This window comes from Gymnoscopelus braueri (genome assembly GCF_963280865.1).
Source record: "Gymnoscopelus braueri genome assembly, chromosome: 1".
Classification (NCBI taxonomy): domain Eukaryota; kingdom Metazoa; phylum Chordata; class Actinopteri; order Myctophiformes; family Myctophidae; genus Gymnoscopelus; species Gymnoscopelus braueri.
In genome coordinates, this window is record NC_137603.1 from 48,334,589 (window position 1) to 48,361,916 (window position 27,328).

The 27,328-nt window shown below is 40.1% G+C and overlaps 2 protein-coding genes across 2 annotated transcripts in view; one reads left to right on the forward strand and one right to left on the reverse strand.

Moving 5' to 3' along the window:
• Positions 1-16,993: 16,993 nt before the first annotated feature.
• On the reverse strand, positions 16,994-22,177 carry LOC308088867 (G2/mitotic-specific cyclin-B2-like; the record flags this gene model as incomplete). Its single annotated transcript, XM_080433452.1, has 9 exons — positions 16,994-17,113; positions 17,689-17,799; positions 17,943-18,083; positions 18,544-18,789; positions 18,892-19,050; positions 19,276-19,476; positions 20,382-20,525; positions 20,701-20,817; positions 22,097-22,177. The coding sequence occupies 9 exons, from the start codon at positions 22,175-22,177 to the stop codon at positions 16,994-16,996; spliced, it is 1,320 nt and encodes a 439-aa protein (XP_080289578.1).
• A 1,740-nt stretch (positions 22,178-23,917) lies between these two features.
• Positions 23,918-27,328, forward strand: part of LOC308092132 (ubiquitin carboxyl-terminal hydrolase isozyme L1-like) — a 64,118-nt gene continuing 60,707 nt past the window's right edge. Inside the window, exons 1-3 of the mRNA XM_080437973.1 lie at positions 23,918-24,028; positions 24,390-24,437; positions 24,634-24,703. Of these exons, the coding sequence (XP_080294099.1) occupies positions 23,930-24,028; positions 24,390-24,437; positions 24,634-24,703 (217 nt within the window). The 5' untranslated portion in view covers positions 23,918-23,929. The remainder of the gene's footprint in view (positions 24,029-24,389; positions 24,438-24,633; positions 24,704-27,328) is intronic.

Below are 27,328 nucleotides of genomic sequence, written 5' to 3' on the forward strand. Positions count from 1 at the left end.
AAAAGTACACATTATGCAGAAAAAGTACACATTATCCCATTTCACAAGTTTTAAAATGTATTAAAAAATCTTTGAAAATAGCAGATCTACAAGCTCACAATGCATCGCGATGCATTGAAGTGGTCTGAAGTAGTCAATGTATGTTTTGTAATAATAATCAAGATATACAAAGTAACTGAAGTTTTTAAATTATTCATAGTGGAGTAAATAGTACAATATTTTGTCTGCAGATCCTTAGTTAGGTTATTTGAAGAACAAAACACCCTTCAAAAATAAAGATGTATGTAAGCAGTATCATGATTCATGATGCAGACTTTATTGCTGATGAGTTACTTTTTAAAGTTTGATTATAAAAGTTGAATTACATTCTACAGAGAGGGATGTTGTAAAGCACATTATAATCATCACATTTTGAATGACAGTCTACTTTGTACTTTGTTAATGTGGTAGCTACGTTTGCACTTGTTGGTGGGGCAATTAGAGACAAGTGCATGATGTTGAAATGTGAACCTTCTAATAGCAGATCTGGTGTCTGACTTATTTGAACCAAATAACTGATCTGGTTTCATGTTTCAATTTTAGTGGAATTTCTGAATGGAAGGAAACACCTTTTGGATGAACTTCTTTTTGTTTTATCATTAAAATAATATATATATATACACACACATACCCACAGATATCAAGTGTCCATGCCCCATACAAAATACCTGTCCACTATGTATAAAAGCAAAGCTCCCTGAACTATACAGAGAGTCATACACAGTCAGCTATACATAATAAAGACAAAGCGCAATATTAAAAAGACAAGACAAGTTACAAGAATGGTTTGATGTCAAACTCTTCGTTTAGACCATGAGGAGCCATTGAGCAAGGGATAATGTATGGGCCCGACAGGGTGATAATGCACCGAGGCGGAGCCGAGGTGCATTATCACCCTGAAGTCACCCTGAAGTCATTATTGAAAGGTTAAATTTCAATAATGACTACATCCCCATACATCATCCCGCTTATTACACGGCTACTTAATACATAAATAAATAAATTGACTCAAAAGTAACAACAAAACGTACTTCCTTGCTTACGGCAATGAAAGTATTCCATAAGTATTGGGCTGGGCGGACAAGTTCGCCTCGGAAAACAAATGACAGTATTCCATAAGGTAATGGGAAGACACACTCACCCCCATTCTATATACCGCTGGATTTGCCTGTAATACCGCTGTATTTGCCCCGGGGCGACTGTGTTTTGGGGCGAGTGTTTTGGTATTCCCCCGTTGTTGCGCCACGATAAACAAGGAAGTGTAGAGGATCAAATAGAATGACTTTTCGGTCATTGCATCGTCTATTTCTCACTTCAAATGTTTTCAAAAACATTCTTGAGAGCAACGTTTAGTTGTAAATTACATTGTTTGTTTGTTTACATGGCTGTCATGTTGGATAAAGCATAAAACCAAGCAGCGCAGGTTGATATGAGTCTCTGATTACACAGCAGTCCGTTATTGAGCTCATCGGTCATTATCCAGAAATATTGACCGATGATTGACCAATCAGAATCGAGCATTCAACCAAGCCGTGTAATAAACTGAGATAATGAATGTAAAACATTTCTCTTTGTAAAAGGCGACGCCTCGGACCCCTATTAGAAAATGTGTTGTGCCTGGGACGCGAGCGGCCTTTTTGCATGTAGTTGAAGCGCAAGGGGGCGGGTGGGGACAGAGTCAGCGCACTGAAGTCAAGGCACAGACTACTGTGTTGTTGACAGACAACGGATGCACGCTTATGAGAAACAACAAAAATAAAACCTGGCAAAACAGTTGCGTGCATTAGCGCAAGATGAGGATAAAGGAAACATTCAGTCTAATGTCCTGTTTGCTAATTCACAACTACTGTGCCAGATAATCACCAAGAGAGTTAAAAAAGAAAAAACGTTTCAGTCATTCAGTCCGACTTCACTGTAGCCTATAGTAGCCTTTTCAAAAATTATATTTGTATTACGCTGTCCTGAAAGTTTGTAATATTTAGAGAAATGTAAAGTTTCAAATACAAAAGTAGTAGTAGTAGTTGCGAATTACTGGACATTTAGACTGAATGTTTCCTTTATCCTCATCTTGCGCTAATGCACGCAACTGTTTTGCCAGGTTTTATTTGTGTTGTTTCTCATAAGCGTGCATCCGTTGTCCGTCAACAACACAGTAGTCTGTGCCTTGACTTCAGTGCGCTGACTGTCTCCCCACCCGCCCCCCGCCCCCCGCCCCCTTGCGCTTCAACTACATGCAAAAAGGCCGCTCGCGCCTGGGACCCCCAAAAGCAAAGATTTGTGTTTAAAATGTCCAAGATTTTTGAAAAATAGCATATCTAGAAGCTCATAGCAGCACTTGGTGCCTCGCTTAAATGAGCTTGTATATCTGTTATCTTTGAATAGCTAACGTATAAAAGGTTAAAATGATTGTGATGCTATGTTAGCTACTTTTACTGGGGACCCCCCTAGCTGGAACCCCCCCCCCCCCATACCCCTCTTTGAGAACCAATGCTTTTACTGTTGTCGTCATAGCTTGTCAAAAGAAGCTTTGTAGAAGTTGTGACGAGGGAATGTGACGGAAGGCCGGTTGTCATTGTAAATCGCTCACATTAATCACAGCTCCTGCAGGAACTTCAGAAGGCTCTGCTATCCGTCATTGTGTCCAGGGTTGTTTTTTGGGGGATTGTGTGTGTGTGTCAAGAGTCTCAGTCTTTTGTGTCTTTTGTGTCTTCTCTGCGGACTGCTCTGTGTCCTGCCTCTTCTATACGTCCCACATTTCAAATCTCTTGATTTGTTCCTTAATCCCTCCTCTTAACCACCTCTCTCCTCCTCCTCCATCAGCTCTCTATCTATCTCTCTATCGACCAGTTAACTGACTGGTTTACTTATACTATAAAATATGTTCTCCTTGTATCTCTTCCTCCTACGCCCTCGTCCCTCTCACCTTGCTTGGCTCTGTGTTCAGACCACATCACTGAATGTTGATCGACAGCTCATTATCTGTCTGCTTATTGCCCCCGTTCATAGACTGACAGACAGACTGACAGACAGACAGTCACACAGACAGACAGAGGTAACACTTTGACCCAAACCCATGTCTCTTAATTGTATCCTCCTTTCCTTCACTTGCATCTTTTCCTTGCATCTCAGTTCCTCTCACTGAGGATGCATAGACCAACACGGGAACTGCAAATTTCACGCCCACTTTTGATACAGCGCCTCCAGTCGAGGTCCGTTAGAACGATGTACTGCAGCTGCCAATACATTCCCTATGAGAGGATATGAGAGTTAGCCTACTTTTAAAATTATCCTACATTAACTGGAGACGATATTGATTTAAATAAAAATATGTTTCCAAATGTATGCAGTGTCTTTGTCAACATATCTTCTTGTTTTCTTAATAGTTGATGTGTTTCACATTTAATTTGCCACTTTTATGTGTTACCCATAATGTTAACACAGCAGAGGGTAGACGGCAGACAGACACAGTAGTCGCATTTCAGTGACATCACTGTCTTTACGAGTGCCGAGCGTCCACTCTGAAGTGGGGAATTCTCATCCCAATCCCGACTGACTTTGTTCATATTTCTATATTTTGAACATCTCATGGGCTTATATTAATTTTCTACCCACCACGGACAAATTAAATGACAAATTAAAACGTGTGGGTTTACCGTTGTTGTATTAACTTGCCTGAATCGAACTGAAATGAAAGTTGGGGAAATAACCCAACTAAATGGAGGAGTGACATATCCCGACATTTTCAACTACTTAGTGAATACTCCAGGTTAGTATTAATATACAAATAGTCTTGTGAGATGCTGTTCGGATAATTGTCCAAAATAAATAGCCTATAAAAATGATACATGAGAGACACAAACGTATCTGGGTATTGAAAACCTCATGGGATGCGTCCGTGACGTATATACCATGCGACCACTTAAACCTTAGATTTCAGATGCTAGAACTTTGAGACACTGATGGAGAATATTATAGTATATTGTGGGTTGTATATTGAGATGGCAGGTATGTCACATTAAAAAGGACAAATCAAACAAATGGGACACTTTATTAGAACACAAAAAAATTTGCTACAGCCTCAGTAGTTAACCAGTGAAATTACAGTATTTTACAATGCCTCTCATAAAGATTGCATTGAGAGCTGCAGTTCATCGTTCTAAAGGACCTCGAGGAGCGGCGCTGTGTCAAAAGTGGGCGTGAATTTGTAGGCGCCCGTGTCAGCCCGTGTGTGTCTATGGTCAAAACCATGCGAGGAGAGAAGAGGCCAAGGAGTATATCGAACAAGGAGAGGTCACACAGATTTATTGCGGTCTTTGTAACTAATCAGTTCGGGAAAGTGAAAGTAGACATCACACACTTTCTGATCTCTTCTTTTTCGATCATTTTATTGCTGTATCTAAAGAGCACAGTTGACTGGGTACTGTCTTCATCCATAATACAGACTACAGAGTAAGAAACTTACTTTGTGCTCTTTTAAATACTTAAATAAAATGATATAGTGTGCACTGTGCACATTATCACATAAAATAGTGTTTATTCATACTCGCCTAATTCACCTGTGTTGCGAGTTTGTGGATCTGCTACTTTTGATTCTTTTCTGTGACTCTGTAGTATGATCAAGTAGGGTGTTAATTTACCACAATTTGACACAAAAAGTTAGAATATGGAGATAAGAGGTTTCTTGAATATAGCCCTTGAATGAGTGCGAGTGAAAATTAAAGGATACCACGGGTGTTTTTTGTTTTCCACATCAATGCAATCCATCATCATCTAGCAAGAATTGTCAATTTACAAGCTCATAATTTGTTGCGTCGATCCCTCTAGTGTTGTGGGTTTGGAGAAGTTAGACCGGTATTGAGGGCACTGTCCCTTGACTATCTTAAATACCAATCCTATTGATATTTGCTTAATCCGGTCTTCTACCCTGAGCCATCCCAAACTAGCAAAGTGTGTTGGAATTAGGTGGGTCATTGGCTTAAGGTAGTATCAGTTTGTTTTGAGAGGTAGTAACATTGATATGTTGGGGAACCAAGAGCCGCAAGCATAATCAAAATGGCATTGAAGGAGGGCTCCAGCTAGAGTCTTGAGAGCACTTTTGTTGACAAAAGAGGAAATTCTGCACACAAATCTTGTTCTTTGATTGACTTTCTTGATCACTTTTAATTCCATTTGTTTTTCACCTGTCAGTTTGTTGTAAAGAATACAGGCCAAATAGGTAACCTCTTGTTTGCTTGAGATTACTATATCGTCAACTCTGACAAAGAAAATGGTAGATCCTCAAGCTCAGTTGTCAGCTTGTAGATCGGCTTTCTCAGTCGCCATGACTGACTTCAGCCATTTGGATTCCATGGGATCCAGCATGTTTTTCCTCTAACTCTTGGCTTTCTCTAAAGGATGATTTATAATTAGTTGTGTGCATCAAAAATAGACTATCTACACTACAAGCCCACAACGCGTTCCTATGCAATGCGTTGTGATCTTGTAGATCCAAATAAGCAACAAGTCGAGCCTTCCAGTAATGATGAATATTAAAGCTCTATTATGAAATGTCTTTAGTGAATAAAATGTTATTTTGTCCAATCTGTATGGTAGAGTATGTTAATACATCTTGTACAATTGGGCTGGTAGCTGCCCTGCACTTTTGAGACCTTTAGATCCTGTGTCTAAGTTTGACACGACCTTTGAGATGATCCATTTGACACAAAGTTTGACCTGATGGTCAAAATTCAATTTCTCCCCTGAGCAAGCAGGCAGGCTCTATTAGCTCAGTGGTAAAAATGTCAGCAGCTGCGCAGGAGACCTTGGTTCAACTCCGGGGTAGAACAGGAAAGTTACATGGTGCAGCTTTAAGATATTATTATTTGAATTCAAATTGAGTATTTGAATTGGTCAAACCAGCAGTAGATTACATGTTCAGAAGCATCTTCCATACTCTTCCAAACTCCAATGGTCTTATATATTTCATAAAAGCAAAGGTTAAAGCCTCAATCTGTGATTTCTTCAACTGGTTGGCTGTATGCAGAATAGCAGAAACATAGGTTTTGAACGATAGTACCAAAACACCATAATTGTCTCCGCCAGGCCGAAGGCATGGCGAGAGAGTATGTTTTACCCTCCGTCCGTCCGTGTGTGTGTCCGTGTGTCCGTCCTGTCTGTGTGTTAGCAGCTAATCTCCGGCACCGTTGGCCCGGTCGCTCCGAAACTGTGCACACACACTCCCTGGACACTCACATGGGCCTGTTATAGCGCCACCAGGAGGCCGATTTGTGCAAAACCCATTTTTTTACATTTATCCAAACGTCATGCAAATCGGTACACAGTATCTTTATAGTCATGTGATCAACACCGATTTCCCATATTCCATCCTCATTGCCTATGGTTGGCTTCCAAAGTTTGCACGATTGGTCCGTTTTGAACAAAAAGCCTCAAACTATGCACGCAGCTTTCGATTTCCGTGAAATTTCACACGCACATTCCCACTAGGCCGAGGAAGAAATGCCACCCTTTTCACATTGGCCTGTTATAGCGCCACCAGCAGGTCTTTTTTTTTTAAATATTTGTTTTTTATTAAGGTGATACACTTTTACAGCTTTACATTGTGGGGACACAGAATGTAGCAATTCTTGTGATACACCTTAAGGTTTTTTCTTTTTATATACATATAAGACACGACACATGGTGAGAAGAAATAGACTGGGGGTGGGAGCATGGGGGTACACATTGCTGCATCTTACACAATTCAGTGGAGAACCCAACATGCTGGCAAAATGTTTCTATATTCAGAACTATAGTATTCACTCCCACCGTAGTGCTGGAAATAAGGGCGGATAAGGCACCAAACACGAAACATAACATGAGACATACATGTAGTAAAATAACCTTAAATGAATAAAATTCAAAGAAAACAGGAAAAAATAGAAAAAATAAATAAAACAGAACGTAAATAGAAACAAGACCCCGGGATCCTAGGGTGGGGGCGGCGGCGGCGGGGGGGGAGACGGCTCCCGTTGCTCGGTGTTAGTTGTTTGCATTGGCGTTTTCCTCCAGGTGTTGAACCAGGGGTTGCCATATAAGGTCAAACCTATCTGTCTGATCCAGTCGCAAGTACCGGATCCTCTCTACCTCGAGAGTATTGACAAGGTCGGCAAGCCACATTTTGACACTGGGACCTTCCTTACCCTTCCAACATAGTAGAATACATTTTTTGGCGGACATGAGACAGAAGTTTAAGAAACATCTGTGGGCCGGGGGAAGGCCCCTCAGGGTCAAAGAATTGTTGAAAATTATAGTTTGGGAATCTGGGGTAATTTGTAGTAAGAGTATAGTGGAGATGGTGTTAAAGACCTTAGTCCAATATGTTAGAATTATAGGACATAGCATATAGCTGTGTGCCAGAGTGGCCTCCTCAGATTCACATTTCTCACATATTGGTGACAGGGACGGAAATATTCTATGAAGTTTGGCATTTGAGTAGTGCAACCTGTGAACAATTTTAAACTGCAGGTCTAATGTAGCAAAACACATTTTTGGAACAAAATGCAGTGTCTGATTGCCATGAAAGACCTAAGAATAAATGGCACCCTTTTCACATTGGCCTATTATAGCGCCACCAGGAGGCCAGAATAACGTACCTGACCTGGCGGAGACCTGTGCTCCGAGGAGCACTTTTTCTAGTTTTGTATGTGAAACAGCAGAAACGGCTTTACAACAATAAAAAATCATAATTTTACATATTGTGCTAATTGCTTATTTTGGTGTAGATGGAAAAACGACTTCGGAAGGATAGTCCCAGAGGACCCCAGTCAATGAAGTGTATATACTGTAGGGTTTCAGTGGTTGAGCTTAAGACTTTGTACAAATGGGTTATACAATTATTTCAAGCTGTATTTCTTCACATTTTGTGAACTCGTCAAGGTAGTATATTCATATACTGTAAATATAGTGTACAACTACCATAATCATCCATGGTGAGATCATAGCTTAAGCAAAAATAGTGCAAGAAAAGGGTTCTAAGCATCTGCTGTGTTGTGCAACAGACTGCATACAGTACACTTGTGTGTGTGTGTGTGTGTGTGTGTGTGTGTGTGTGTGTGTGTGTGTGTGTGTGTGTGTGTGTGTGTGTGTGTGTGTGTGTGTGTGTGTGTGTGTGTGTGTGTGTGTGTGTGTGTGTGTGTGTGTGTGTGTGTGTGTGTGTGTGTGTGTGTGTGTGTGTGTATAGCCTTGCTTAGTATTTCAGTTGCAATGTGCGTTTTCCTTCTTTTTTTTTTAGATGGGAGAATGGATGGGGCAGTGAAGCATGGAGCCACCACAGATGATTCCTTCATTAAGGTAATAACTATGGTCATGTTTCTGTTGCTATTCTTACAGCTTTGAGTGAAATTACTTATTGCAAGGACTTGGTTATAAAGCCAAACGCAGCCCTGTTCTCTGAAGATGAAAATCAGAACTACAGTAATAGTCACTTTATTGGCACAGTTTTGTTTGCATGAAGAATGTGACTTGATGGGTTACCAACTTGAACTAGGGTAGACCAGGGGTTCCCAAACGCACTCGTGTGACAGCAAACCCGTGTGCTGCGAGATCAGCCTTGGGATTTTGACAACCATACCTTATTGCAATATATGAAGCTATACAACGTTATGAATTCAAATGTACTTGTGTGCCCTCTTTTCCTAATTCTGTACCTCTACAGACAAACGTAGAACCACTTTTAAACCTGTTGTCCCTATATTGGGCATGTCATTGTAGGTTACATTTTATTTACTCTTTTATTGTTATTTTTATTTTCACAAGTACTGAAAATGGCAGATATTATTATGATTAAAATATATGACTGTATTAAATGGGGCATATGATGTTAAACTTTGGCATTGGTAAATAAAAGTTTACAGAGTTAAGAAATGTGTTCTAGAGGCTATTTTGCACACGTATGAATACAGGTGTGCCTTGAATTCTTTTACATGTCCATTGGTGTGCCTTGGGCACAAAAAGGACCACAGTGATCTTGCCAAACTTTGCACAACCGTTTTCCTTTTCTTCCCCTCCAGGATGCTGCTGCTGTGTGTCGCGAATTTATGGAACGGGAGAAGGGCGAAGTCCGTTTCTCTGCGGTGGCACTCTGCCACAGTTAGACATCCCCAACAGGTAGAATACTTAACCACGATAGAAACCAAATTACTGTTGAGAGCTCACACACAGACATCCCCAGGCATTGCAGAATGTTCTGTACACACATACTACATCTGCAGACACTTTGCACTATATACTGTAGCACACATTGTTACACAGAGCACACCCACAACTTGCCAACAAAGCGTTATTTGCTTGCGTGTGTGTCTGTGACATCTACACATGCTCAGTGAGTCCTCTTTTCGATGCATGTTCGATACAAGCTCGCCCAAGCCCTTAATGTGATTACTTAGCACTGGAATTTTAATATTTCTACTGTTTTCTGAACTTTTATTGAGATCAGACAAACATCACTGCCTGTGAACATGTGTGAATTTGTCTGTTGTGCCTTTTGTGTGTATGTTAATACTACTTAGTTTGTGCATTTGGAATAGTTTTCGTAGTTTGAGAATCTGGATTTAGAGGAGTGCCTTCAGTGGCAACTGATGATTGAAAATGGATGAGAAGAATGGGTTTTATTGGTAGAGGCCCTTGTTCAGTGAGAGGGAAGAGACTTGCCTGTGTCTTTTTTAAATGCCAGTCGCTGCTGTGTGAAGTCATGCATCTAAAAAAAGACAGAGGTAGTCTTCATAAGATGGAAAGTTCTGAATTCAGATGCTTGTGGGCACCTTAACATGATACTGCCGGTGTTACAATCCTTTGCCTTTCCCCATGCTGTGTTTTTTGAAAGAATGTTTAATTTGTAATGACTCTTGTTAATTTGCACTTTTTATTTGGGTGAGGTTTCAGTCCATGTTCTAGAAACTGTAAAGCTGTCATTTACACTGTTGGTGGGCAAAGGTCTAGAAGCCTGTTAAAAAAAAGAAGTGCCCATTTGAAAGAATTGTAGTTTTTGGGGGGATGACACTAGCCTGGTATCCAGCCTGCTTCGCTACGTTCGGCGGACTTTTTTTTCTCTCTTCGCTTCTCAGTCTGGAAAGCACCCTATTGACTCATTTAGCAGAACTACACTGGAACTACATATGTTACGTTAGGCAACGTCGTTGCTGATTGGATGTTGTTCAAACGAATGACGAATCACAACGATCACACTGGTTTTTTTTGTTCCGCCCCGCACCACAGAGACCAATCAGAAACCACGGTGTCCCGCCTCCCTTGGAGATGGGGTGCTTTCCAGACTGAGAAGCGAAGAGAGAAAAAAAAGTCTGCCGAACGTAGCGAAGCAGGCTGGATCCCAGGCTAGGATGACACTAGGCTTTGTTCCAAACCTTTTGTCTTTTTGGAAGCTTCCCAATCTGTGGCTGTGTTCCAGTCAATAAAAAGCAACCTTTAACCTGACCCACCTGTCCCAAGTTTTTGTTCTGTCTGTTAAGTGAGAAAATATGTCTGCTTCCTTGTCACAGCTAATCAATGGCCTGTATGTTTTGAAGTGTGTCAAAGTATCAGTAGGCAGTGAGCAGGATAAAAACTAAGCAATCGAACTCAAACCCCTTATCAAGGAGCCTCCAGGCTTGACTGAATCCTTAGTTTGACTTGGGAGGTTTTGAAGCTGCGGCGCTTCAGCACCATGGACAGCGGCTGATCCAGAGCTCAAAGCAGCACTGGATGTGACAACACAATACAATGTCCAATAGACTTACATGTTAGTTTACAGCTGTATTTTTTAAGGCAAAGTAAAAAAATTGCCCTTAGCCACAAACGGACACTCTGTGTTTTAATTTTCATATGTCATTTTGTGTGTTAAATCACTGAACCGCACCGGCTCAGTCTTGGTCATCTGCATTTGTGCCCTTCTTCAGTATTCCTGTGATACCCACCCTGCAAAATGACACCATTTTCCTTTTATTCTTGACTTTCCCGGTTCTGTGTAATGACAATATTCGGTTTAAGATGTTTTATGGGGTTATGCCCAAATGTGATGACTGACATCAGTTCTCTATAAATGAAAAAAGTATTCGAAAAAACACGGCCCCCTCGCGTATTAGGATGGCAGGGTGAGTCACCAGAACCAAGGACGGGTGTTTTTGATGAATCTAACATGTTAGAAATGGAGTTTGAAGCTATAATGGGTTTGTATAGGAAGGGGGCGTGTCTGATAAAATGCATATTGAATATCTAAATACTGAATCAAGCAACTTAAAAACGGTCTGGGGGGCTCACAAAAGCCTGAGTAGACGATAAAATGACCCAAGTTTTTTTTAAAGTGAAATATCCCTTTAAACCGAATATTTAAGAACATAACTTCTAATGGCAGCTCAGGCGTTCAGTTTGGCATTTTTATTATTTTATATATTTGACACATTTGGCACCTAAATACAGACACATGCACACATTTAGCAAATTGCCTGAGACGGAGGGAAAGAGACACTAGACAGATGCACAGGAAGGAACACACTTTTCTACAATTCAGTCATAAGTCTACAATCATCACAAGTCACAACTAAGAGATGTCCTTCAGGTTCCAGTGGAGTGGAGATTGAAGCTTTTTGCAGAACAACATGGGCAAAGATTCCATGTCCTGGACCTGGAACAGGGCTCAGGAGTCAAGTTGTCCTACACCTACAATCTACATGTTGTAATCACATACATTAGGTAGCAAGGTTATTAAGAGTTGATAGATTTATCAGTGACAATAATATTTTGTCTGCAAGTGTTGCTTTGGAGGCTCTTTGTTCAAAACCAGATCGCTGATATGACTCTGAACCATGTTTGGCTTAAGTGAGTTTGTCTGATGGTGTGAACTTTTACAAACAATAACTTAACATGTCAAAGAGGAGATCCGAGCACTCAAAAAAGTGGAAGGGATATGGAGTTAAAATGACAACATGTTTCGACCAGTTACGGTCTTCAACAGGGCGAGAACTGAAGACCATAAATGGTCTTATGGTATATCCAGGACTTAAAGCATCTATTAAACATGATTTAGGAAGTCTAAATTAATACTATCATTTAGTATGAGAATTTGCAAATGAAGCTGTGACATTTTGGAGTCAAAAGGATGAGACAGCAGAATGACAAACATATTCAAGAATGACAGAGTAACAGCTGAGTGCCAGGTGATGAGTAGGGGGTGGGCTTGGCTGGAATTAGCTGACCACCAGCTGATGACAACAACAACAGTGTGGTGGGTCACAGAAAGTAACGGAGAGGGGGGGTCTTGGAGCAGAGTCACAAGAAACAGCTGACACAACCAGTTGCTATGATTAGACCTGTTCAAAGTATCATCTCTTTTTGTCTAAATCATCTATTTCATACAAGGTGGAATACATATGTGTGTGGTCTTATATTGAAGCTAATAACATGTTAAACAAGGATTTCATATTATGAGCTTGTGTAAAAGTGCAGTTTAATAGATAAATGTTCTGTGTTTAAACCAAGACAGATTGTGTGACTGAGAAGGGGCTGGCCAAGGGGCCTGTTGTTTCTGGATCTGGTTTGTTTATGAGTGGTCAAGGAGGAGGACAAGGAGGTGGTCCTATGTGAAATGTCTTTCTGTATAAAATACAATGTAGTTGTGATCTAAGTACACTCTGTGATTGGCAATGCAGATGTCAACGTCTATGGAAATAAATACATTTCTGTGGACAAACCCTCTTTCAAACTGGATCCTTGTTCTTCTTGCACTTAGGGAATAGTTAGGGAATAGTGTTTTTTCCTGTCTGATCATGGCCAATTTACGACAGTCTCCTCAACTTTTTTAAGTGCTCGGATCTCCTCTTATTTTTAAGCCTGCATTCCTCCTGATCCTAGATCCTAGAAGCACCTTCAGCATGCTTTTTTAGACATTTTATCTCCTTTGTGCACACGGTTGGATTCTGTTTTTTCTCAACTTAACATGTCACTTAATGAATCTAAATAATATTGAGGCAATTTATGTACTCTGTATTTGCAGTGGAAGTTGTACCAGGGCGCCATTGCAGCAGTAACATTTAGTGACCCCTTTATGATGGAATTTACCAGTGATACATTTTACCACAGAACAGCTAGTTGTGTTTAGTACCCCATGTCATCACCAGCTGCTAAATGTTTCCCTCATAATTACAGCATACAGATTCTAGACCCACGCCAGATGAAGAATCTTTTGAATAGAGGAGTCATCATTGTACAGATCAAAATTTGCAGTGAAAAGCAAGTGTCAAAATTGATGATTTCTGTTCAGGATTTGTTGAAGGAATGTTCAGGAGAAATGAAAAAATATAGAGGCATGATCTACTGATGATGATGTCACCTCTGATTATTCAAAAGAAAACACTCTTTCTGATCATTAAGTGAGATTTGAAGAACAGGAATTAGATACAAATATTAAGCTTTTAACTAAAAGCTTAATATTTTACATGTACAGTAGCACTGATTTCTGCACTGTTTGTTACGATAATAGTGCAGCAATAGTTCTTGTAACACCAAGGAGGTGTATTTTGGACACCAGGTGGCAGTGTACTACCACTACACATGGGGTTGCCCACATAAGAAAATGTTTACATTTAGGAATGGGTTTGGTGTTGCAAAGATAAAGGAACTGTATTGATTCCAAGACACTGAATGCGGTCATTAAGACAGTGAACACCTAAATTCCCCTGAGGAGCAGTCTGGTGTCTTGCCTTCAAACTTTGCACTAAAACCAATGGGGTTTCTTGCAGATTATGGCAGATATTCTATACCACTGATTCTTAAACCTTTTTCCATTTCAAGGACCTCCAGTTTGATATGCATTAGGCCACAGACCCCCATTGATACAATTTGTCATCTCTGGGACCCAGTCTATACTTTCCATTTATGCATTTGGTAAGGGTTCATTTATTGGACCCCTGGTGGGCTCAGAACCCAACGTTGAGAACCAGTGTAGCCTACTACTATACAGCACGGTGGTATAGACAGTATACCACATATATGGTTCCCCACTGTGTCTATTCCACAGCTTTTCACACTTTTTGTGCCCAACACCAACAGACAAGTCAAAGTCTCAAGGCACACCTGTATTCATAGCGAAAATAGCCGATCTACAAGCTCAGCATGGCACAATATGAGCTCGTTTTTTGTCGGGAAAAAATATATAGCTTATAGAGCATATCGTCAGTGTCCAGCCGGGACCAGCTAACTCCTTTTTCAGTTTTTTTTGTTTTTTTCATAAATCAACGCTATTGAACCCCCTCTACATCTGTGTAATTTTTTTTTTAATAATAACATATGAAAAGTATTAAAAAGCGCCTCTGACGAAAACTCCTAACTCCATTGGACCCTCAAACTGTCCGTCAAAAACAAACAACTCCCCCCTCCTCTCAGGCTCTCGAGAAGCTCTGCTCTGTATGAGGCAGACAGGGAGAAGATTTTTCAATGCTTTTGGGAGAACATAAACTGGGAAGAGAAGAGAATGTATGTGCAAGGTTTGATAGATGTCACCCCAGTAAAGAGGAGAAGGGTGTCTTCACAAAGGTCATCTGCTCGTGTTTTCTTTTTAAATGTTAATGGACAGAGAATGAGTGTGTGCAGGAGTTCGTTTCAAACATCTCCAAGAGCTCAAGGAGATCATGCCAAAAGACTTTCACAGCTTTTATGACAATCTAAAGCACTAAGAAACACCCACCACACACACGCAACACACAACAGTGATAATAAAATGTTGATAGGTATATGATAGGTAAATTCAACTGTGGTTGTTATTGTTAGTGCAGTAGGCTACAGATTTGATAGGCTAAAGATTCTATTTTTCATGAATGTATTTTGTATTTATATGCCATTTTTTTATTGTTGGTGTGCCATGATCGCTTTTGTTAAATACATGATTGAGTATTGAGGCAGAATTGTTTGTTGCACTCAACTGTAGAAGAACAACAGTGGTAACAGTTAGATCCATGGTTGTTTACAATGCATGTTAAAATAAGTTGTTTAAGTACAGAATTCAGCTTGATCTATAGTATATGAGGATGGCGCTCACCATAAATAGCTGATCTCCAAGCTCACAATGCGTTGTGATGTGTTGTGAGCTTTGAGATCCATTGCCAGCTGTTCTTATCAATGATGGACAAAACCTCCTAACTCCACTTGCACTGGATTTGGGTAAAGTGGTGATAATATAATGACACATGCAAGTATCTGATAATATATAAAGTCACAATACCAAGTTTGATGAGGCAGTATTGCTTTGTTTTAAAAATATAAGGTTTTCTTCATTTTCTGAAAAATTTATATTTTGTTTTTCATTTCCTGAACAATTACCATTTTGGATTTAGCTGGTTCCGGCCGAACAGCAGAGATATAAAGAAATGCCTTAATAAGGACGCCAGGTTGAAAGTGGTTAAAATATTCTTAGTGGGTATATAATTTGCCTCTGTGTTGGGAAATGGGTGTGCAGAAAATACTTTTGTATATTTAAAAAAATGGTATAGTTGTACATTATACTGTATATTTGAAATAATGCGTGTCTGTCAAACAATCCCAATAGGAACCACTTGTCTATTCAATTAATTTCTTAGACAAAATGAAAAAGTACATGGTAAACCGGGTGGAGGTTTCATGGGCGTGAGAATTACACCTAGTGCCATAACTTTCTTTTAATTCAACATAATAAACATTACCATACTACTGAAAGGAGATTAGAACTCCAATTCAAGAGTCAGACCAACAATTCTTATGGTTCAAACTGATAGATTTATTATATTAATATTTACATAATTCATAGATATTTACATGGATATATACAAACATATTCACACACACACACACACACACACACACACACACACACACACACACACACACACACACACACACACACACACACACACACACACACACACACACACACACACACACACACACACACACACACACACACACACACACACACACACACACACACACCTTAATCCCTGGCTCCTAAACATACTGTACATACACAACAGTCAACAGCATTACTGAATCCCTTGCAAGGAAAGCCCGTAGACATGACTGGCATATCCTGCACAACACCACCACAACAGTGTTGCCTCTAGATAGGCTCAAGTCCCGCCACCCGTACAGCAAGGCGGTACAAGAGCTGCTCAGGTCCATCCCTGAGGACCGGTCTACAGAGGCATGGCTGGCGGCAGCCTGGAAGCAGGAGTTGGCCGGGCCCACATGCATCCACCGTTACATCCAGGACCCGGGAGGCGGCATTAAAGGAGAGGAACTGCCACGCCGGCAATGGACCCTGCTGAACCGCCTGCGAACCGGGGTCGGATGCTTCAAAACATCCATGAGGAAGTGGGGCCTGGCGGACGGAGCAGCATGCGAGTGTGGGGAGCCGGAGCAGACCGCTGAGCACATAATCACAGTCTGTCCCCTGTATAAACCACCCTCGGAGGCCGGCCTCTTCGATGTGGGACCTGAGACGAGGGCGTGGCTGTACACTACTGAACTGGAAATCTGATGATGACACACGAAAGAAGAAGAAGAAGCATTACTGAATAGTACGTTATTAGTTATTATTATTGCTTTCTTCTTTCCTTTTTTTTCATTCTAGAATTCAGCTAACAGTCTTTGACACTATGCATATATACATATACACACACATGTAAATACCTATATACTGTACGCACAGACAAAAAATAAATAAATAATAAAACTGTTAGAGATTATTGATTTATATACATGCCTTTTGTTATTGTTCATTTATGAACACTCAGAGTGATAGAAGTCCACTGACTAGTCGTTGACTAAGTTAAGCCAAGCAGAACGCTCTCTGTGTCAACAAACTATAATAGGACACTGACACAATAGATAGAATACCTGGAGCTAAATAGACTCATTACAACATAATGCCATAAGACCCACGGCAGCAATGACACAATCATGCAGAAGAAACTGACCACAGCAGGGGAGCAGCCAAGTTCTTCACTATGGAGGACTGCAGCTCGGAGAGTTCAGTGACATTCAGCAGCTTGCACTCAGAAAACTTTGTCTTGACAGCCTAGTGGAGAGGGAAAACTAGCATTAGTATTAATCTATTTAAACATCCCCATCTCACTCCATTATATTATACTACATTATACTAACCCTAACCCTAGTGGAGAGGGAACATTTATATTAGTACTTCACTATTCATCTATGCAAACATCCCTATTATTCCTTTATTATAGTATACTCCATTATACTATACTACAATTTACAATTAAGGCATTTAGCAGACGCTCTTTATCCAGAGCAACTTACAGTAAGCATTAGCAATTAAGCCAGGTAAACACACTGTACAACACATCACATGCAGAGAGACAGTGTAGTGTCTTAGTAATCTAGGATCATAGGAAAACTAAGAAATTAGCATCAGTCTAAATAATATAGTATCAAAACGTAAATAATCTGTACATTGAAACTATAGGATGCCAGATAAACACATGAACCTAGCATCTGTCTAAATAACATGCTAACCTATATTTATCCTAACGCCAACCCTAGTGGAGAGGGAATCTTAGCATTAGTATTCATCTATTCAAACATCCACATCTTACTCCATCAACTTCCAAATGCCTTCGTTTGCCAACTCACCTGGAACTCTGTTTTCCCCTCATTGACAACAACGACATTCTTTGCCATGTGCTGCATTATGGGCTTCAGCTGAGCCTCGTCATACCTGGTGTAATGCTGCTCTGTAGGAGTCTGCAACACATGAAAAACAATCGTTAGGATCATCATATGTGGTGCAATACTGCTCTGTAGGAAGAAAAAAAACTAGAATCAAAGACAAAATGTCAAGCTAGTCATTTGTACAAATAAGCCAACATTGATTCTATTGAACTCACCCATGGCAGGCCACCCTGCAGCAGCTGAGAGAGGCACAGTGAAGCAGCAGCAATCTCAGAGGGCCGGTAGTGAACCATGTCGTAGTCAAGGAGTGTCAACTCCATGAGATACATGGCCAGCATGTGTCTCTCCACAGTACACTAGAACAAACAAACAACACTATTAAAAAGCATGCTTGCATAATAAATTCAAAATACCCTTCTACATGCTTTATTTTAACCATCATTTGACCAGTCACCACCCATGTTCATTTAGACTACGTTCACACTGTCAGCCCAAATCTGATAATTGTCCGAACCAGATTGGAAATCAGAGTTGTTTTATCAAGTCTGAACAGCATAAAACCTCATGGAAATCTAATTTTCTAAATGTGTGTTTCAGTCTGAAACTGCGAACGACCAAGGCACTTGCCGGAAATAGACGATCCACAATGTCAAATTGTGACATGTAGATCTGCTATTTTCTACACAAATCCAAACTAACCACTTGCAAATAACAGTGTTGACAGCTTGCCTGCAGTCTGGACAAAGCCTTGGTGCAGAGGGTCAAGTCTGATCACTACACCTTGTATGTTAGTGAACCATGTGAACAGTGACTCACGCTTGCAGCCTTGGATGCTCTCCTGAGGAAGTGCACGGGCAGCGGGAACCCCAGCTCATAGTTGAGGTACCTCAGCATTACACGCTCCATCTGTTTAATCTGAGTGGTTGTGAAGGCGTTGTCTGTGATGTCGGCAAAGTCCTGGATCCCTGGGGCACCTATTTGTCTCATCTCCTCGTACTTTGAGGCCACCAGCATGGCAGTGACACCAACAAGCTGGAGCTTCTTTGGTGAAACTGACCGAACCTGTAATACATCACAACAGCTCATTAAAAAAAGAAAAGGAAAATAAAATAAAGAAAGGCAAGAGCAGATCAAATGGCAAACTAATTTGTAAGTTGCCCTTACTTGCAGAAAACGATCCAAGATGGCAACTGTGAGATAGAGTGTCTCCTGCCGCAGCTGGAAACTTAAATGAACCTGGATCAGCCAGTCGATTAGCTTAGCTCGCATGTGTGCCGTTATGTCGTAGCCCTTCAAGAACCCGGGTCGCACAGCCTGCTTTACCTGTACAAACAAAAGACTTAATTACATTGCTGCAAGACGCCAGGTCACATCTAAGCCTGTCACAATTATTACATAATGTTTACATGGCCTAAAAGCCAAATAGAAATTACATTTTTATGTTCCAATGTTCAATTGAAAAATGAATCGTCAAGTAAAAAGTGATGATTGTATGACAACCCTAGTCACATCATGTAGTAAAGAAAACATGCCTCTGGCATCACATACCTCTAGATCCATTAGATGTGCATATATGTCTTTGACATATTCAGAACATAGGTGGGACATCTGTGAGTCTCCTGCATCAATGTCCTCTACTGTGAGGAGCGGGTCAGGGAAGGCCTCCTTCATGGAAACATCTGCAGCTTGTTCTGGACCAGCGGAGGGAGACACTTGAGGAGGTGCCTGAACTCTGGCAACTCCAGTCCTCTGAGAAGGAGAAAAGAATAAAAAATAAATTCAAAACACATTCTTCTTTGAAGTTAAACTGTAGGTAATGTGTTTCTTGTACATAGTTTAAATCACTGGTTCTGAACATCGGGTCCAGAGACCACCAGGGGGACCCTTACAGGTCTGTAACTCTGAGTGTATATCGTCACTGTCGGGTAGAAACATTGTATGTCCATAACTGTTACTTTTGAGGAAATGGAAAAAAGAAACAATTCCAATGGCTCCAATGTAGTTATTATTTAGTCACAAGCTCTTGTTAATACCTGTCATTGGTTCAATATTTATAAAACCCCACACACACTTAACCCATTTAGACTTGGAAAGCTTATACATTGTTATACCTTTCAATCTGGGAAAGCATCTGTCATTTTAGATGTTTCCATGTACTGTATAGCAACTGACAAAATGATTTTAGTTTTCGTTTTTTTTAAATAAAGAAGAGGTTTTTTTCAGAAGGTTAGCATTTAGAGGCCGTTTATAAAAGAAATCTGCCTCAGGGCTAAATAGGTTTGGCCATCTTCAAAAACGCGTTGTGACTAGTCGAGTAACTACTTTTGCATGATACGACAACGTAGAGCATTCATTCATTTATATAAAAACATAAAGTTGAAATATGGAGATAGAATGTTTCCACCCGACAGCGATGATATGAAATGCTACAGTGCAGACTAGCAAAAACTTACTCGGGATTCCAGGATGGACGCTCTCCACACCTTCCTGTCCCCCATCAGGAGCTCTGCAGTGTTGTTAGCTCTGCTGTCACGCTGCAGTGTGTCTACATAGGTGGTGCGCCTCTCTCCCCTCCTAGCTGTGCCTTGTGTACGTTTGTTGGCCACCAGTTTTAGGTGCCTGCCACAGTGCCCAGCCACCGTTCTCTCCCTGACCTTGTCTGCGACTCTTGGGAGGCCTCTGCAGAGGTCCACATTTCTGATGTGGTCCACGTTCACCCATGGTACATCAGGGATCCTCTGTAGGATTCTTGTGTAGACACCATCATCCAGGGCCTTGTCCTGTTGTACCGTCTTGAACTGAGAGTGTACAAAGGGAACCTTACATTAGAGGTATACAAATTAAATGTAAACAACGTAATTGTTTAAATTAACAGTCAGTTTAAATTAACAAAAGGACTTCAGTGTAGGGATCTGAAAAAAATTGGGGGACTGTGAAATTGTAAAGGTTGAGAATAAGGGGTTTAAATATTACCGTGGTGTTAGAAGCCTTGTTGGCAAAGTTGGAAAGGTCTCCAAGAGCAGCTCTCTTTGGAGCACTGTTGGTCTTCCCCATGTATGCAGGGTTCTGCACGTTCATCCACTGTTGAAACTAACATTCAAAAACAGAAACAAAAACAGTTACAAAGAGCAACGTTAAAAATGCACTTGAGGTTTAAAAGATTCACCAAAAACCAATACTGGATCAAATACAAAAAAAAAAAAAAAAAAAAAAAATTACAGTTTTATTTTTATTTTTTAACTGAAAAACGGGAGGAATTGTTCCCTGACGTGACGTGGGCACAGGGACCAAATCAGTTTGGCCTGTTTTTAGACCAATTTACAGAAAACCCCAGATTTGCTGTGAAAGCCTGAGTGTTCAAACTGGGGTATTTTTGAGGATAGAAGAGAGGTAGGGGAGACCAAAAACAAAAAATAAGAAAAAGTTAAAATTCATGGTGTAGTGTAGTCCCTTTAAAAACAACGTGTTTAGTTAAAAAGCAACGTTCAAACTGCACTTTACGTTTAGAAGGTTCAAAACACACTTCACCAACGTTCACAACATTCAAAATTCACTCAACAACCAACGTTTAAAAGCCGTTAAACCAGCAAACATCACCACAGCTGACAAGTTAACGCGTCCGTTATAAGCTTGGAAGATCAGTTCGGCGAGCGACACCAACACCATAACGTCAACGTTTAGCCTAACGTGAGAAGCTTAACTCTAGTTTTTTTTCCATAATTATTTTACTCACCATAACGCTGAACTCCACCGAAGATAAGATAAAACCGTTCAATTCTGAATTTAGTTAAAAAGCAACGATCAAATCAAACTATACTTTACGTTGAGAAGGTTCAAAACACACTTCACCAACGTTCAAAACATTCAAAATTCTCTCAACAACCAACGTTTTAAAGCCGTTGAACCAGCAAACATGAGCAAACAGCAACCAAAACAGCACAGACACAACCAAATAACGTCAAATAAGCCAGAAACACCACAAAACAAAAGACTGAAACTCAATGCACGTTGCTTGTCGACCAGCAGAGAACAGATCTTCAAGCTGACAAAGCGTCGGTTATAAGCTTGGAAGATCAGTTCGTCGAGCGACACCAACACCATAACGTTAACGTTTAGCCTAGTAAAGGGAGAATAACAAGCTTAACTCTAGGTATTACTATTTTTCATAATTACTGTACTCACCATAATGCTAAACTCCACCGAAGATACGATAAAAACCGTTCAATTCTGAAAGCAACTGTCAATAAAGAGTGATGTCTGTAGTCTAGTCTTCAGTTATCTACCGCAGGCAGTAGTGAGTCAGAAGTCCTCTGTTGTTGAAGCATCAAACACTGACTGAAGCACTTTCTCAGCTGCTACCTAGCTCAACGTCCACAGACAGCACGTGACTCCTCTGATTGGCCGGCTGCCCGCCGAATGCACGCCGCTCATTGGTTGAAGGGATGCACATTGCGTCATTCGAAGGTGCGTGCCTTTGCGTGTGGGAAAATAGCCGATCTACAAGCTCACAAAGCGCCATGTCAGAGTCACGTCGTGAGCTTGTAGATCAGCTACTTTCCCGCACACAGCGAAATCGTGGCATTTTAGAGGTTTTAACTTTATTTAACAGAAGTTATACACACATTACAGTAGGTTTAAACTTCAAAAATAAAATACAAAAGAATGTATGTTATATTACATTTACCTATATATTTTATTTGCGTACAAACGAGTTTTTGTCAACTTTATGATTAAGAAATATATAATTAAAAATATAAATGATATAATGATAACTGCGGCCTCAACTCTCGCGGGGGAAACGCTTCGCATCTCGCGAGGTTTGGTTTGTAAACAAAGTCACCACGCTGTTCCCTGACTCACAGACACACCCACAGCAAGCAGCCTACACTAACTTTAGTGTCTTTAGTCAAGTTTGTGGACTCGTGATTTTTGTGGAGACAAAACTTTACATCGTTTTCCTTTCGAGAATAAAGAGTTGTGGTTGTGGTTGATCGCTACAGACACCCTATGCTCCACGCCATTACAGACGCAAGGCAAGCGTACCAAACTTATGTGTGCAGTGGTCATTTTCTGAAGACTACAAACAAGTATCTTCCAAAGAGACAGACGACTGTTGAAAAGTACAGCCGTACCGTCAGTTTTTCCAGACAGAGAGCATGATACTTCTGGATCAATAGCTTCTCAGGTAAGACATGCTAACATGTAGCCCTGAAACATGACAGTCATGACGAAACTTCAACCTGGTTTTTGCTCTTTCTCCGTTTACGGCCCGTACATCTACATAAACGTTCAGATTTCAAATATAAAGTGCTTACCTCATGGCCATGGATGTTGCAATTCACTTCGGGTGGGTATAAGTAACCGTATCTTCCGTATTGTTCAATAAAAAAAACATTTTAATCCGATCGGTGGCCATTTTCTCATAGTTATAATGTATTAGAGTGCAATACACCTTCCAACCGATAAGGTCGCGCAGTTGAAAGCGTATTAAAAAAATGGCCATCGATCGGATTAAAATGCTTTTTATTGAACAATACGGAAGATGCGAGTACTTTTGAGGGCCCGAGTAGAATTGTAACATCCGTGGCCATGAGGTAAGCACTTTATATTTGAAATCTGAACGTTTATGTAGATGTACGGGTCGTAAATGGAGAACGTGCAAACACCAGGTTGAAGTTCAGCCATGACGCTCGTGACGGACGAGCGTCGTGTGATCCATGGCTAGCTAACATGCTAATAGTAGCATATAGTTTGTAGTAAATAAATTAACCGTAGTTCCAGTTGACATTTGTCATTATATTGTACTCAGATATGATCTTTGTTCATTTGAGCTGGTTCAAAGAGATAAGGACCCCATTAAAGATTTGTTTAAAAAAAATATTCCTAATTTGTCAAATTTAAGATATTTTTGAAAAAGGCCGATCTACAAGCTTCTACAAGCTCACAACTGTTGTGAGCTTGTTCATCTGATATTTTCAAACAGCCAACCATATAGAGTTAAAGCGGTTAAACAGATTTTTATATATTAAATAATTTCACCCCCTTGAACACCCATCGAAGACCCTTGGGGGTCCCCAGACCCCACTTTGAGAACCACTGCAATACAGTACAGTTTGTCCTAATGTATAACCCATCCTCTGTTTATTTCAGGAAATCCCTGGTTCTGAAAACACAAAAACATGTTCCTACTTTGGCCTCGATTATGAGTCCTGCAGAAAAAGACATTCCTTCATCAATGGCACGTCCATGTCAATCCATATCTGGGACATACTACGGTGTCAGCAAAGCTCACCAAGAGAAGGTATTTTTGAATTATATGCTGGCAATATAGATGCACTCCATTTTATTTTAAATGTCTCTTTTATTGAAGTATATCTCCATATGATGTGTTCTAAGATGTATGTATGCATCAACTAGCCTGGAGATGTCGACAAATGAAAGGGAGGTTGAGGGGCCTGAATCCATGTTAGATCATGTATGTATTATTAGTAAAGACCCTGGGGGACCCCTCTCCAAAGTATATAGGGTTTAAGTGGTTAAATAACATGGAAATCACTGCCCATGTTATTACTATTAACTGAAATATTCTTAAAACCCTCAAATTTTGTGCAATGAAAGACAATATCCTCAGTTTAACACAATTATTTTCTTTCTCCTCCAAGGCCATCCGGGAGGCTCATGATGAGGCGGCTGCACAGGGCCAGTGTAGGGTAAGTCCTCTAACAGCTGTTTGGCTCAATTTAGATTTTCATACATGTTTGAAAATATATTATGTTCACAATACTTTTGGTCAGTTTTTGTCTGTGGACATATGCTAATGGTTTTGAGCTTCTCATTACTGATATGAAAAATGCAATATACATACATTATGTACAAATCCAAGTCTTCAATGTTTCACTTTCTCAGCCGGAACCCGATAAAGTCAACTTCCACTTCATCACCTTCATCAACATGAAAGATCAGCTCTATGAACTGGGTGAGTGTGTGTGTCAGTATTTATACACGCCCTTGTACATCCATTTGCTACAGTAGTTTTTCAATGGCAAAAAGTATTTGTTACCAGATTTTGTTTTCTTAGTTTACTAAGGTGAACCCTAGTATCCCTATTCTAGGCGGAACATTTGCAGATTGATTGAATAATTTATGAAGTCAGAAATATAAACAGCACGTGGTGCAGTAAGACATTAAGGCTAAAAAGTCAAGGGGACTTGTTCCCATTGTGGTCCTATGTATTCAATTAATCAACTTAGCATAAGAAATGTACACTAATACATGTCATCAACAAACACATATGTGCAAAGGGAAAAACGGCGGCAGTGAATGATGACTCCTTCTATGGGAATTTACATATACCTCCCCTTGTGGTCTCCTGATGTTTTTTCAGGCCCGTTTTGAAAGAATCTTTTAATGGATTGTTGTGTCGGGGCATTCCACATTTTGGTGGCAGAGGAGTAGAATGAGAATTTCCCCATGTTTGTTCTAAATTTGGGTAGTGCCAGATCATGGTCGATGTTGCCATGCAATGCATTGTGAGCTTGTATACAGGCTGTTTTAGCTCATTTTGAAATAGAATAAAACTTGTGAAACATTCTACTAGATCCATGGGGTACCTCAGGCAATTGAGTATAATGCAGTTGAAAGGGTTTCTGAGGTACATTTTCTAAACATTAGATCATGATTGATTGTGTTGTATTGTGTTTTTCTCCAGATGAAAATGAAGACGTATAGCAAGTCCTGGAATCATCAGAGGATCTCTGCTGCTGGTGCTGGAGCCAAGACTGAGGCTTTCCAACCCTCAGTAAACCTTCCAAACATAGTCACAACCACAACCATATCAATCTAGCATGTACAGTACTGGGGAAAATAAAAGAAAAAGTGTGAAAATAGCAGATATACAAGCTCACAATGTTGCGCATCACGACACGTTGTCAGCTTGTAGATCTGATACTTTTGAAACTTCTTTGGAACATTTAGAAAAGTTTGTCATGGAAAGACTAATTATTGTTACATGGTTAAAAAGATCTGTCTATGTTTGTCTGGGGAAACTTATTCAGGGAAAACGGGTGAAAAAGTGAGTTTTCTTATTCGCTACTTAGCAAGCCTAGATTTGTAAAGGAGTAACTGTAGGATTAGGAGGAGTAATTGAAGATGATTGACAGGCCTGTCTGCTATGTACATGATGTGAAGATTATTGACAGGTCTGTCCGGTATGTACAGGATATGAAGATCATTGACAGGTCTGTCAGGATATGAGACTAACATGCATTGTGTTATGTGGTCTGTACCATTTGAGTAAAGCTGGATGTTGCGAATTGACAACTTGTAGCTGCTACAAAATCTAAAGCTACAATCCAAGTTGAACTTGCTTCAACTGCAGCTACAAAGCTACAAAACAAGTGTTGTTTAAGCATTTCCATTAACCTTCTCTCTTCACACAATTCCTGCTTGTAATGGGGGGAAACTAATTCAATGTTTAATGACACATTGATGTAACATCACTTTTGTGTGTTTTTCTTTTTTGTGGAAACGTATAAACGATTGGAGAGCCAGTCAGATTGAAGAAGGTCCACACGGTTTCTCCGACGGAGGCGTGCCGCCTGAAGGGGACTTGAGCCATGGGAGGCTCAAGCCACCCCACACACACACACACACACACACACACACACACACACACACACACACACACACACACACACACACACACCCCCCCCTAAACAATCTCTATCCTTTTGGTTCTCCACACTGGTTAAAAATGAATTACTGGCTAACATGTATTTTAGACTACAGTGCAGTATGTGGGATGTCTGCATAACAAAAGTAGAAGTGGTCAAAAAGTAATCTTGGAACTCTGATTATTAGTTATGTCAAATTGTCAATAGTACCAGTACTCCAGATATTCTTTATTTTGAGCAAAAAGCATAATCGCAACAAATAGGGCAAAATGTCTTTACTTCTTTTAAACAACATGATTATAATCAAACAAACTTTCATTTGAAGTGTCCCATATGACATGCTTTAAACTCCAAATATTCCACATTAAACTTGTTTGTATACACAAACCTGTGTGTGTGTGTGTGTGTATATACAAGTATGCACATTATTGTTAGACTACACTATTGCTAGTACAGTGAATGATTTCAATATCACTTGAGGTGTTTGTTTTCGCATGTCATGTCAGTAATGATGATTTACTCTGCATCTGCTCAACTAGACCTACTGTATCAACATTAATATGAGCTCTACTGTACTGCATATGAAGCTTGTCATTGACATTTTATACATTTGTAAACTTGTGAAATGGGACATTCTGCATAATGAGTAGATTCTACTTTTGGTATTTTAACTACAGTTTGATACCTATTCTGTTGAATTCCGGTCTTATACTTCATGGCCAATATAATTTAAAGGACAGTTTATTCCATCTGTTTTCATGTGTTTTCTTACTTATCTAACAGTCAAAATAGAATCTTTCATGATTTATTTTCGTGCTCTACAACAAACAGCAGCACACATTAGCCTGAGATTCTTTGGTAATGAATCAATTTGTTTGTTATAAAGCAAGGTTAAATACATGATTATAATAGTTACCAAGGCTACGGTA